The sequence below is a fragment of the Strongylocentrotus purpuratus genome, unplaced genomic scaffold, assembly GCF_000002235.5.
Source record: "Strongylocentrotus purpuratus isolate Spur 01 unplaced genomic scaffold, Spur_5.0 spur5_scaffold_2, whole genome shotgun sequence".
Taxonomy (NCBI): Eukaryota; Metazoa; Echinodermata; class Echinoidea; order Camarodonta; family Strongylocentrotidae; genus Strongylocentrotus; species Strongylocentrotus purpuratus.
This window is the reverse complement of record NW_022145605.1, coordinates 23,979,054-23,992,519: the sequence shown is the minus strand read 5'-3', so window position 1 is coordinate 23,992,519 and position 13,466 is coordinate 23,979,054. Positions and strand designations below refer to the sequence as shown.

Sequence of the window (13,466 nt, the reverse complement as noted above, 5' to 3'; positions counted from 1 at the left end):
CTGTAAACTGCATATTCTATGAATATTCTATGAATATTCACATCATTCATACTTGATTAATGTACTAAATTAAGAATACTGAAATTCATTATTGTATTCAGATATTTAAATAGAAGCAACCCCCCCCCCCCCAAAAAAAATAAAAAAATAAAAAAAAATAGCGAGAATGAGTGGATGAAAGAAAGTGGAAATGTATAAAGAATGAGGAGTGTAAAAGAAGACATTATTTTTATATTGTCCCGAGTCCTGAATGCGAAAATAATGGTAATTTAAGGAAACAAGTTGAAACCAGGAACAGATCGCAAACATCTTTTCTGATGGGTTATCATGTTGTGTGTGAATTGTATGAAGGCATACATCGTAATCAAATTTATGTTTGATTTGAATTACACTGAGAAGATTCTCATCTTGTGCATTACAATTAGTTTCTGTTTATTGTTTTAATGTTATTGGTGCTATCATATTGATTTGAGAGCAATGATTTTAATGAAACTCTAGAGGTTACATGCTCCTTTTCTTTTCGGAATGTTCGCTTCAAAGTTCAACGTGATTTTTATATTTTAAGGGGGAAAGAGACTATGATTTTTTTGGTTGCCTGCATAACAAAAGAAACAAAATAATGGAACTTGCTTGATGGCAAACAACTAGAGAATAATGTTTCAATTCAATGTTTTTAATATGCATTGTGTTTATTCAAATCAAGAATGCTCTTTTGAGAAAATGCAAGCCTTTCAAAATATTTTGAAAATATGGGTGAGTAAACTGGTGTAGTAGACGATCTAGAATTCTCTTATCACGTCACCAGAGTTTATCATGTGTTAACTACAGCTATTGTAACCATAGCAATGCAAAGTGATTTTTTATTATGTATCTAAAAACATTGTTTCATCCTTCTCTACTGTGCTACAACTCGAAACAAAACTTGTTTTATAAGTCGTCTATTTATACAAAGATCACATACTTTGTACAAGCTTATAATTTCTTATTACTTTCCATTGCCCCTTGTTGTAGCAACCTGTATTCCCTGCTTCCTATCGTTTGCAAACTTGTACCTGATTTAATTGATACTAATGATAGTATAAAGTTTATAAATAAAAATGATAAAGTTGATAAATAAACATGCTAATGTTGATGAATAAAATTGATAATATTGAGTGGCATATTTTACTATGATGCCAGAGTTACCAAATAAACAAATTGCCTGCAGTGGACTCGGGCTATGAACTATTCTTCAGCAGTATAGTTACCTATCCCTTTCAAAGCCAGACGAAACTGTATTCAAAATGAAAACACAATAGCAGAAATCATTGTCATTGATTCCATTATACGTGGAGCATTTATGACAGGGATTTGATGTGATGAAACAAAAAAGTATCTTGTCTTTTATAATAAATTATGATACAAAAAAGCTTGATCACTGAGATTTGTCCCTATGAAGCAAGAATTGATTTGAAGATAGTAATTACAAATAAACATGTTAATAGGAATGTTTTGCTGCATATACATAATTGTATGCCTTTGTGAGGCCTTATTGAATTTACCCTGAACTACTGTATAATGACAATTGTAAAAAAAAGGAAGAAAAAAATGTTAAATTCTGTACTATTCTTAGCCAATATGTATTCTATCATGTTTACATCCATTTTATTTCATATTGTATGGCTTTCATTCATTCATTGTTATTACTTCATTCTGTATATTGATCAACAAATTATATATTTATAGAAAATTAAAGAGAAAAAAAATGTTCAGACATGAAATTTTGTGGTGTGAAACTGTTTTTTTGATTTGTACGACTCGTTGTGATGGAGTGAACAGACATGATTTTAGTTTTTATAATGAAGTTCAAATACTGTTTCCAGATTACGCGTTCATGTAAGGAACTGGTAGTCGCTATCATGCAAGGTACTGTACTTGTACTGGTAGTTGCTACATTTTAAGGCTTGTTCAGATACGATGCGGTAACCCACCGCCCCCCCCCCCCCCCTAGAAACACAGCATTCTCTTTTGTCCTTGCAACAAAGGTCCTGCACGTATTCAGTTCACAGAGCCCTGTGTTGCAAGATACAGAAATGTGAAATGCATTATACTTCACATCATCATGAGAAAAGCCATGGTTTTGCCACATCATATCTGAAGGAGGCCTTATTATTAAAGGGATCGTTTAACAATGTTAAATCTGAGATACACGGCCATACGTGTTATCAGTGTCTGTGATATGGTGTAATATTGAAGCCCTAAAAAAATTGCGCTTCAAAATGATCAAGAAGTGCCTCAAATAAGTAAAAATCTTTGAGTGACCGGTTTTACCATAAACATTTTCCCCAATAGACTGTAGTGTTATGAAAACCGTCAGGTGAACGGTTTTCAAAATTTGTAATTCCAATCATAAATATCTTGAAAATCAGACAGGCGATCGGCTTGTAAAAGTCATGGGGTTCCTGACTAACCTAAAGGTTTATAATTATCATTGCGTCATGAGCTAAATCCAGAATTTTGTTTCAGAATCTGAGACAAAGTTACCGGATCCCTTTAACTTCTAGAATTTGTTTTCTTCTTCACTTCATCTTCATCCCCTTCCATACACACATCCTGCACAGAGTATGATGTCTCCACTAATTGCGTGATCCCCAAGATTCACATCCATTGGTATGAATGAAAGGACCCTCTCTGCACAGCAATGTGGGCAGATTGGGGTCAGGCAACATGGAAACAGTCCAGGCATTGGACTACAATGCACCATCGATTTTAATATCATATTTCAGGCTGAATGACCCCCCCCCCCCCCCCCCCCCCCACACTCGATTTTTTACTATATTGGTTGTCGTAAGGGCAGTTATCAATTCAAAGCATCTGCACTTTACTATTCACACTCAATCATACCATGGGCAAAAAAAACTTGATATCTTTTCAAACGATCGCACTGTACTAATCGCAATCAAGCATCAATGCAAGAAATCCTTGTTTGCAAAGGTATTTGAAATGTCTTCAACTTTCAACCACTCGTCTAAAAGCGTTTTGTGTCCTTTTGAACCCATACTGTTTCCGATCTTATTTAGAATTTATCCAATTCCTGCATTGCATGAAGCAGATTCTCTTTCTGTAGAAATTATTAAGTTCTTTCCCGAAAAGGTTTAGGTCCATTAATTACAAGTACACCTCACTTGTAACAATGCACACTCTTTCCTCTCTTTTGCTTTTTTCTCGTCAGCCCCACTTTTAAAGACAATACTGAAAGAACTGGAAGAGCACACACAATCTAGTTCTCTTTTGTTACTTTTATCATTCAAACAAATCAGCGATTTTCCACTTGAAAAATTGAGTATTTACAATTAAAAAGATACATAAATATATCGGTGGACTTGCATTGCTCATGGTCGATGACATTTGATTGCTAAAAAGATGACATACTTTACAAATTTCTTCAAGGTCACATAAAAAAATTGTTGCATTGGGATAGATTGAAAATTCAATAATTATAAAAATCTTAAATACTGGTTACCTCTTCGTTATATTGGTAAAAGTTTCTGTACAATTGCACACTTGTTGGACATTTAAATTTTCTAGTTTTCCCTAATCATTGTGCGACATCATCTTTTTCTCCCTTCAAAGATAAATAATGTAATATGATTTTTTTTAAAAGTTTTTATTAATCGCTACCTCCACTCACATCCTCATAGGCACAGGTTTAACTCCCTTGCTAACATTACCAAAATTGTAATTTACTTTACATAGTGTATAGATATGAATGCAGAAATGGCAGTATTAAAATGTATAACCATAAATTACATGTACATATTTACAAATTCACAGATATTATGACAATACTACCTACAAAAAGGTATCGCAAAGTCACAGTCGTTTCAATCATATTTTGCACCAATGAATTATTTCGTTAATTATCACATTTCATTGCTTTCAAAGTGTCTGGAGGTAGACTCACTATGATTTCTATAGTGATACGAGATCCTTTCTAGCAATAATACATGTAGATAAAACAATAAAATAGCATTTGATTTGTACAAGAAGTTTTCAATAAAAGGAGACTGAGCATTTGGCTAGTGTAAATATAATACAAAAATCATGTTTCCCTCTCTCAACACAGGCATAACCTAAGGAGATCGTTGAATTTGTGACAACCATTGAAGAAGAAAAAATGGTTAGCAAAGCCAAGAATCATTAACAAATATTTTTTTCCCCCTTTCTTTGCCTACCGGTATTTGAAAAATGTCAGCTTACAATTAATCAATTAAGTACAGACATTGCCCCCCCCCCCCATTTAAAAAGGGTCTAGTGATGCCCCTACTCTTAGATTCAGTACCGGGTAACTGTTGAAAAATTAAAATATACACTGAATCCAATTGAAATGTACATTGAATCCCAATGAAACATACACTGAGTCCCAATGAAATATACACTGAATCCCAATGAAATATACACTAAATCCCAATGAAACATACACTGAATCCCATTGAAACATACACTGAACCCCATTGAAATGTACCCGAATCCAATTGAAATGTACACTGAACCCCATTGAAACATACACTGAACCCCATTGAAACATACACTGAATCCCAATGAAACATAGTATACACTGAATCCCAATGAAACATACACTGAACCCCATTGAATAATTTAATGTAACTCAAGATATTTTCACAACTCTTAATCACTTGAACTTTATGGATCTATTTGACTGATTTAACGATAACTCCCTATGTTTAAAACATGTTTTATTAAATTCTGATACAAGTACATGTACATGAATTCCATAAGAAGAAACATAAAACCCTCAGCATGCCATACTGTACTCACACATTTGAGTTTGAAAATACATGTACCGTAATGCCACATCCTTATATCGTACATAAAGTGGTCTTGATACAAATACATCAATAATTATATTCAGCATCAACACAGAAAAGGAGAACAAGGTATAAATATCTAGTTTCAGTACACAATAAAAAAAAAGTACTTTACAAGTTACACACATTTCAACAACTTAAGTACCATTTTTCAAAATACAGTGTTTGAATTGGAAACTTGTGACATACTTTTTGACTTCAGCATTCAATTCACAATGATAAAACTATCCTCCATTACATCTGCCACAAAATCCCACAATCAAGAATTAGTATTCTGTTTGTTTTTGCTTTCATTTTGCTCACAAACAGGTACCTTACTTAATGTGAAGTTGAAAACTAATGCCTGGGATATGCAGTTCTTGACTTTTCTAGCCTTTTGCCAGTTTTAAGAGAAGGTTGAGTTCTGGGAAGAGGTGAAAAATAATTTGTGAGCATTACTCATTCTTATTATGCAAGTGTGGAAGAACATCAGTTAAGACATGTTCCCTGAAAAGCATGGCTCTTCAAATGCCTTTATATTCTAAATATGCATGTAACATCGTAAAAATCGGGGGGGGGGGGGGGGGCGGCTTTTTACGCCACGTGTTCGTGTAGTCCCATATACATTTTTCTGTGTACAGTGTTTGTAACTTTACCAAGACTTGGCCAAATTTCTTACCATTTTGATGATTCCAGAACCTTGCAATACACACAAATTCTTATATGCTAGATGATCAACCTTTTCTGGTCGGTTCCACACCGTTTCTTTCACAATGCAATCGCATGACCAGAACTCAACTTCATCTTTAGTATTCAAGCAAATAGTTTTGAACCTGTTGTACTGTTTAATTTAATGCTTGATTTAAGTGTTCATATAGCCATTTCACACATGCATTCCAAAGGAGGTCTTTTGTAAAAGCCAAACAGCGCAAGCAAAAAATCACTCATACATCATCTCATGTGAACTTGAAATCTAACGCCTGTGAATGGCTAAGATTCATTGAATATTGGTCTAAGAATTTATTAAAGTTCCAAATTCAAGGTTCTATTTAAAAAGAAGTTACATAGGATATTCATAATGTCATTGTATTCAGAACTTTCAATCTATAAGATAAAAGAAGCTTCTCAGCAAAATTGTGTAAAATACATGTAGTACTGTTTCATAAAATTTCATAAAAATGTCAATACTGCTTATCATTCATAAATCTAACACTTAAAAGAAAAGTACCAATAATGTGTAAAGATATAATCATGGGTATTTTAAAAAGAAAGCAATACAATATACATGTAGCCAAAATTAGCTTTCCAGTACTCCCCTTCCGAATAATCAAATTAATTTGAAAACACAGTTTGTGATCAGCATGTGAATAAATGAACGAGAACAATCTAGCATGAGACAAAACAATCAAAGGACACACAATGTATGTGCACAGAAGATGCAATAAAACAACATATGAAACTGGAACATTTCAAGGCTTAAAATTGGTAAAGTTTAAGACTTATTGCAGCTCCCACATAATTATTAAGTATTTGAAAATATCATACAATTATTTCAAACTTGCATGCCAAAAGAGGTCTTTTGCAAAAGATAAACACCACAGACAAAGCTCGTTCCAGAAAGTACCCAACTCGCGTAACTGTTACCAAATGAAAATACGAGGACAGGGAGAGGTGTACACAGTATGACCGTTTGTTCTGGCATGATTAATTTGAGAGGTTGTGACAGGACTATCGTCATGACGATGAGAGATGGAATACTGAGAGGCAGGGTTAGGACCTCCAGGATGGCAAAGACACCAATCAAATCCGTACACAGAAGGGAGTACTTGAAGGAGAAGAACAAGAATTGGCACATGCAAACGGCAAAGATAGTACTGGTTCGCATGGGTGCCCGGAAGTTGGGGAACATTGTGAGGTCCTGCTGCAGGCAGAGGAGGATGATGGATGCTCCAGAATTCCATATCTCGGCAAATGGGATAGGGTTGCTGAGGACTGCCAAAAGGTAGGTTATGATGGTGAGGATGTTGCCGTAGGTTGGGATCAGACCTGGTTTGTAGGTGAAAGGATTCTGAAGCTGCCACTTGAGACAGAAGAGTCTGAGAGTGATTGCAAGGATGCCATAGATAGTGCACAAGAAGGATGTTGACGGAACCTCTGAGAGAGCATCCCACCATGATGGTTTAGTGAGATTGAGAAGGTTTTCGAGGAAAATAGATAGCGAGGTCATGAAGAAAGCAGTAAAGGTCGCATGCAGGAAGTAATCCTTGACTAAATGTGTGAGATTCCTATCCTTCCATTCAATGGAGTATCTCCACAGCAGTAGCAACATGATGAGGACCTCGACACAGAGCGCAGCATATGCAACGCTGGACAACCGACTAGCCAAAGGCTCTACGAACCCACATGCAGTCACACCTACAGGTATCCCAAGAAGCAGCCCTCCAACTGTGGCGTAGAGTCGAGGATGAGGAGGCGGGATCAAGGAACACGAACTGGCCAAGAGAAGCACAGCAGCCATCTCTATCATGATGACTGACCACAAAGACATGTGTTCCTTCACGACCGGCGCTTGCATTAGCAATGAAAACCCACTGAGAAACAACATCAATCCACTCACTCTAAAACCATTGGGGTTCTGCTTCATATTGCACTTGGTCAGCTTACATGCAATAAGACTAGTCACCATCAAAACCAAGAGCAAGACCGCCACAAAGTTTAAGTGGTCTGAAAATTGCAGTACCACAGGTAGCATCACATTCAAGATAAAAGTAGGTACACTAACAGCTGTAAAGAATAGGTATCCAATGATTTTCTTTGGTGGAAGTTCCTCTTGATCTTCATATACAAGGATCCTCATGGTGATTACTACCAACGCAACGCAACTGTAACTGGCAAGAGTTCCAAAATGGGTCTCACTTTCTGATAATCTTAAAACGTATAGTAAGAAAAAAGGAAGCTTCATTGAGTGAATACTGGTAGTCAACCAAAGGCAAAGATGGGTGACCTTTGAGCTCGCATGTAGCCTGGCAAGCACATACATCTGAAGCAGGAAGGTTAATACAGCAAGATAATGCAGATAGAGGCCTCGAGACAGGAGGAAGCATTCTGAATGGACAAGTAATGCTGTCTGCATTAGAATGCAGAGTGAGAGATAAGCAGAATACTTGGTTCTAGCTAGCAAGACACATGTTACAGATGTTGCTGCGTTGAGGATTAGAAGAAAGGTAAGAAGATGTGGTGATAGAGATGGTATTTCAAGAGATGAAGGTACGACTTGATAGACGGCGTAGGATGTGATAAGCACAGTTGAGAGAGTCAGAATTCTAGATGCGACTAAAAACCGTCTTCCCTTTGACAATGAGAAACCAAGCAACGTGTAGGAGAGGATAGCTGGGAACAACCACGATGTTACAGATGATAGGCCTAATTGATGTACAATCCCACAGGACAAAATAAGAGTCGTAAAACCAAGTATTATTCTGGCATATATTACCTGAGTTACAGTGTTGTTAAATTGTTCATAGATTCCACGAAGCTGTACCAATGTTGTTAGAAAACAAGGGAGACAGGCTATGAGCAACAATTCTAAAAGGGCAAGGATATTGCCATGCAGTAATGTCATTATGTGTGAAATTAGATATAAGAAAAAGGGAAACCCGACATACACGATAAGAACTGTTGCAGCTTCTGCGTTGCCTAAAATCTGATTTCGGCTCGTCTGCTCTGGGTTCAGTTTGTAGAATGATGATATTGCTGGTTTGAAGAAGATCCGTAGGAGAAGGAAGCCATAGATGACTGCCACGTACAGCGCGACCTTGACTGACGTCAGGTAAGCTAACAGCCAGGTCACGAGTCCTACCGACACTAGAGGATACAGAGAGAAGAGTCCCATCTCTATGGTCTGTGCCAGTTTGGGTTGGTTGTTGACTAAGAAAGGAAACTGGACAAGTCCCCATGCGCCGGTCAGACCAAGGAACATGTTTAGGAGCATCAGCAGCGGAACGTTGAACAAGGAGATCCAGACGAGTGGAAGACAGGAGTACAGGACAGCCATCTGAGCTGCCACAAAGGTGCAGATGTAGGATATTAAAGCATTCTGTTGAGAATCTCCGCTGACCATGAAGTAAATGACCAGAGCTCCAATGGTCAGAATGGCCAGGAGAAGCTCACCGGCCATTGTGAAGATGAAGAGCAGTCCAGGTATGGCAGCTGGTAGGACATGCTTGTTGTAGAGGAAGGATACTGTGGACTTGGCTTCGGGTACCATGGATGTGGACTTGGTTTCACCATGTCGGCTGGTCCCGTCATCTCTGCTTGAATAATTGACATCACTGGTTGGAGCCACTTCAAAGGAACTAGCGGCAGTGCCTCGCTGGTGCGTCATGGCTGTTTGCTTTTATGATGTGGTGTTCCGTTTGTCATAGCTAGAAAGAGAATTAATTGAAAAGCTATGATTAAAAATTATCAAAAATACAAAGTTTCATGGAATTCAACTGTTAAAATAAAAATTTAAGCATGGACAAAACAATTATTGATGTATTTTCTACTGAAGGTGTTATCTCAAGTGGTGAAATGCAGCACTCGTAGTGTATAACTTGCATGTGCTCACTACAAATTTGAGAATAAGCTGATAATAATTTTGACATATAACACATCTACTTGGTAGTACAGCATGGGTTTGATCACTATTTAAAGGGGAAATCCACCTCGATAATAAGCTGGTTTTAGGGAAAAGAAAAAGAAAAAAATGTGAGAAACAGATCGATAAAAGTTTGAGCAAAATCAGATAAAACAGAACAAAGTTATTAATTTTTGAAAGTGTAAACAATCAAACACAAACTAACAACCCTGTGATGTACCTTTTGAGGTTGGAGTAATTTCCATTTACCTCTTGGTTGTTGATGAAGAAATAGATTTGTATCAAATTTAGACCATATGATTTATATATTTCTCAAGAGAAAACATTATGTGTATGTGTATGATTAGGTTTTTACAGACATGTATCAATCATTTATTTACATCTGGGGACCGACCTTTAAAGATACTACGGTATGTCCCTTTTGCAGCCAACATCAATTTCTTTAGAACTTTGCAGGAGTTATGAATATATGTCATGTATGTCCTATCTGTGAAATTTAAACATTAGCAGTGTCCTAGTATTCAAATCTTCTAGACTTCACTGTCAGACACTATTGAGTGACTGACAGACATCCTTTTTTTTCTTTGGTAATAAGTAATAACATACATAAACCGAGCTGTAACATATGTACATGAGCATTTGTCTGTATAAATAACCCACTTCTTGCAATGGCCAAAATCAAACTGATTGAATCTTTGTGCAGCACAAAATGTATGACAATTCGGTAAAAGGATATGAAAATCAGACTATTACTTAGGTGATTGCAATCACTTCAGTTGATTTGACAACTGATGGTCGTTATTTTCCCACTAAAAGCCACTTTCAAGCCCCTTCATTGTGAGGGAAGTTCTAAATTAGTTTGTCTTTCAAATGCCGTTGGAATTTAACCTTTTCATTTTTTGGGCTTGCAAATAGGACATAGACTTAGGCCTAGTACCTTTAATAATTAATGACACCATCCAAGAGGCGTGAGCCAGTTTGTAGGCGAAGACAGAGAGCTGACCAAGTGAACACACCACCAGACCAGCTCGCATCTCCCTTTGGTGTTTCCACCCGCAAATGATATCAACCAATGTCAATGAGCAGTCCCAAAATTGCCATCGTCAGATTGTCTATGTTGATCCATTGTACGTGTGTAACACGTAGGTTTGGCAATTTTCTGTAGTTTGTGTGGATTTGGATAAGTTTTGACTTCAGTCAGCCACATACAGTACATCTACATGTACGTGTGAAATGAGAATGCAAACAAATATTTTTTTACAGCATGTTGTCAGGAGAAACCTTAGGCTTAGCTAGAACTAGACCGAATTTTTTGTCTCTTTCGTTCGTTAGCCTCTTAATTTTATTGGGGTAGGGTCGGCTCTCTCTTTAGAGACCGAAACAGACTATCCCGCGAAATGTGTAGGGTTATGTGGGCAAATCAGAACACCAAACTTGCAAAACTTATCCCCGAATTACTCCTTTCGCAGGATGCATATCTGATGCCTTTTATATTGTAAATTATGTTAAAACTTAACTACTTCGGTTCCACTTACCAACTTGACTGAAATAATCCGTTTAATGGTCCATTTTTACGAAATTATGGGTCAAAATCGATATCCATGATAAAAATCTTGCAGCGGGCGTTTAAACTCTCGCTGCGCATGACGTCATCTAAATCACAACCCTTCTAGTCTACGCCGAAGGCAAAATGATTATAACAGAAAAACTGTCATGTCATTACGAACTCGTCGCTCGTGCACAGTTTTTCCGTTATAATCATTTTGCCTTCGGCGTAGTAGAAGGGTTGTGATTTAGATGACGTCATGCGCAGCGAGAGTTTAAACGCCCGCTGCAAGATTTTTATCATGGATATCGATTTTGACCCATAATTTCGTAAAAATGGACCATTAAACGGATTATTTCAGTCAAGTTGGTAAGTGAAACCGAAGTAGTTAAGTTTTAACATAATTTACAATATAAAAGGCATCAGATATGCATCCTGCGAAAGGAGTAATTCGGGGATAAGTTTTGCAAGTTTGGTGTTCTGATTTGCCCACATAACCCTACACATTTCGCGGGATAGTCTGGTTCGGTCTCTAAAGAGAGAGCCGACCCTACCCCAATAAGAGGCTAACGAACGAAAGAGACGGAAAATTCGGTCTAAGCTAGAACCTGAAACCTGCAGAGTGCCGAAGAAAATAAAACGTCCTCGTTTATGCGGATGATCCTAATTCTCGGACCAGCTGTTCCTGCTTGTGTATAGAAGTTAGAACAGTTTTGCTAGATGCAAACTAGTCTAGGTGAACATTATTAAAATTTAATTGCAACACAAAGCTAAAACCAAAATCCACATCACAAAAGTCAAAACAGCTAGCAGTAGCAGTTAACATTCACACACCACGCCTTTGCCATCCTGCCTTCCTGACCAGATGACCCCACTGAGTCCCCGACGCTTGTCCGTGCCTGTCCGTTGAAATCCCGTAACCATCACGATCGTCTCGAGTTTATTTTTCTTTTATCATAAAACTAAACCTCTTTCATAAATTTTGGAAAATGTTATGAAAAAAATACACACGCATCTATCTAACATAGATATATGGAACCAATAACGATATTTACCATTACGATTTGGTGTAAAATAGCTGACAAACTGCCTTCAGAAATCAGTAGTCGGCATTCTCGAACTCAAATGACGACTATGGTATGTTGGATGACAAAATTTAGAAGGAAAATATACGGGGTGTCTAACTGGAGCTGAAGGTACAAAGATCAAGAGAGTATAACTCCTCGATCATGAAGATGATGGAGATGATAACGACGACGAGGATGACGAGACTGATGATGATGGTGATGCTGAGATCATTGATGATGAGTAGGAGGAGGTGGAAGGAAATAGTGATTTGTTTTCCCCTTACTTTTCTTGCCCTAATCCCCCCCCCCCTCTCCCCCGTAGATACGTTATTGTGTCTAATTATATCTCCTAATTACTTATTAATTGAATGTTACCAGAGGCGGCGGAGGGGGGGGGGGGGGGGGGGGGGGAGGGGCAGTGGGCAGTGTACAGTGGCTTCACGCTTTCGAGTACCCCTGAAATGCCCCTTCATTTTATACTTTAGATAAGTGCCCCTTTTTATTTCTAATGGGTGCCCCGTTCCACATTCATATAAGTGTCTCTTTCCCCCTCTGATAAGTGCCCCCTGCACCTATGACAATTACCCCTATTCAAATTCGAGAGGTGCCCATTTTACTTTAACAAGTGCACTTTTCTTTTGAAATAAGTGCCCCTTCCCTTTATGACAAGTGCCCCTTCTCATCTGATTGCTACTTCTTACCTCTGATATGTGCTTTTTTTTCTTTATAACAAGTGCCATTTTTTGATAAATGCCCCTTTTCTTTTTTTAATAAGAGCCACTCCCCCTTCTCCTAAATACCCCTCTGACACCTCTAATAGATGCCTCTATTAAAATCTCGTAGGTGCCTCTTTTCCTTCGGGACGTGTCCATTTTCCTTCATTGTAATAAGTGCTCCTTTCCATTCTCATCGGAGTGCCTCTTTTCAAACCGAGAGGTGTCCCTTATATTTTGACAATTGCCTCTTTTCCTCTGTATGCCCTATTTTCATTCTTATAAGTGCCCCTTTTTAGCTCCGATGAGTACACTAACTCAAATTTGAGATGTGCCCTGTTTAAATCTGTAATAAGTGCCCCTTTTATTTTGACAAGTGCCCCTTATTCTTTCTACTTAGTGCCGTTTTCCTTCTTATAACTGATTGCCTCTTTTCCTTGTAATAAGTGCCCCTTTTCCGTTATCATAAGTGCCTTATTTTCATTCAGGTGAGTACCCCTTATCGGGTGCAAAAGTGCCCTATTTTCACCTTTGACAACTCCCCTTTTTACTTTTACATGTGCCCTTTTTCTTTTCTGATAAGTGACCTTTCACCATAAAATGTGCTCCTAATCTAAAACGACTAAAGACATTTTTCCTTAATTACAAAAGCTC

The 13,466-nt window shown here is 37.6% G+C and overlaps 1 protein-coding gene across 2 annotated transcripts; it reads right to left on the bottom strand.

Moving 5' to 3' along the window:
• Positions 1-5,845: 5,845 nt before the first annotated feature.
• LOC762600 lies at positions 5,846-12,152 on the bottom strand. 2 transcript variants are annotated; one of them, XM_011684774.2, is made up of 2 exons: positions 12,088-12,152; positions 5,846-9,271 (listed from the first exon to the last, which is right to left on the bottom strand). In XM_011684774.2, the coding sequence occupies exon 2, from the start codon at positions 9,229-9,231 to the stop codon at positions 6,400-6,402; it is 2,832 nt and encodes a 943-aa protein (XP_011683076.2). In that variant the 5' UTR covers positions 9,232-9,271; positions 12,088-12,152; the 3' UTR covers positions 5,846-6,399. The 2 variants fall into 2 exon arrangements, with proteins under 2 accessions (XP_011683076.2, XP_030847889.1); XM_030992029.1 differs by lacking the exon at positions 12,088-12,152 and adding an exon at positions 11,867-11,980.
• Positions 12,153-13,466: the final 1,314 nt, after the last annotated feature.

Excerpts from the sequence above, each read along its gene's own strand:
- LOC762600 (XM_011684774.2), bottom strand. The coding sequence starts at position 9,231 with ATGACGCACCAGCGAGGCACTGCCGCTAGTTCCTTTGAAGTGGCTCCA.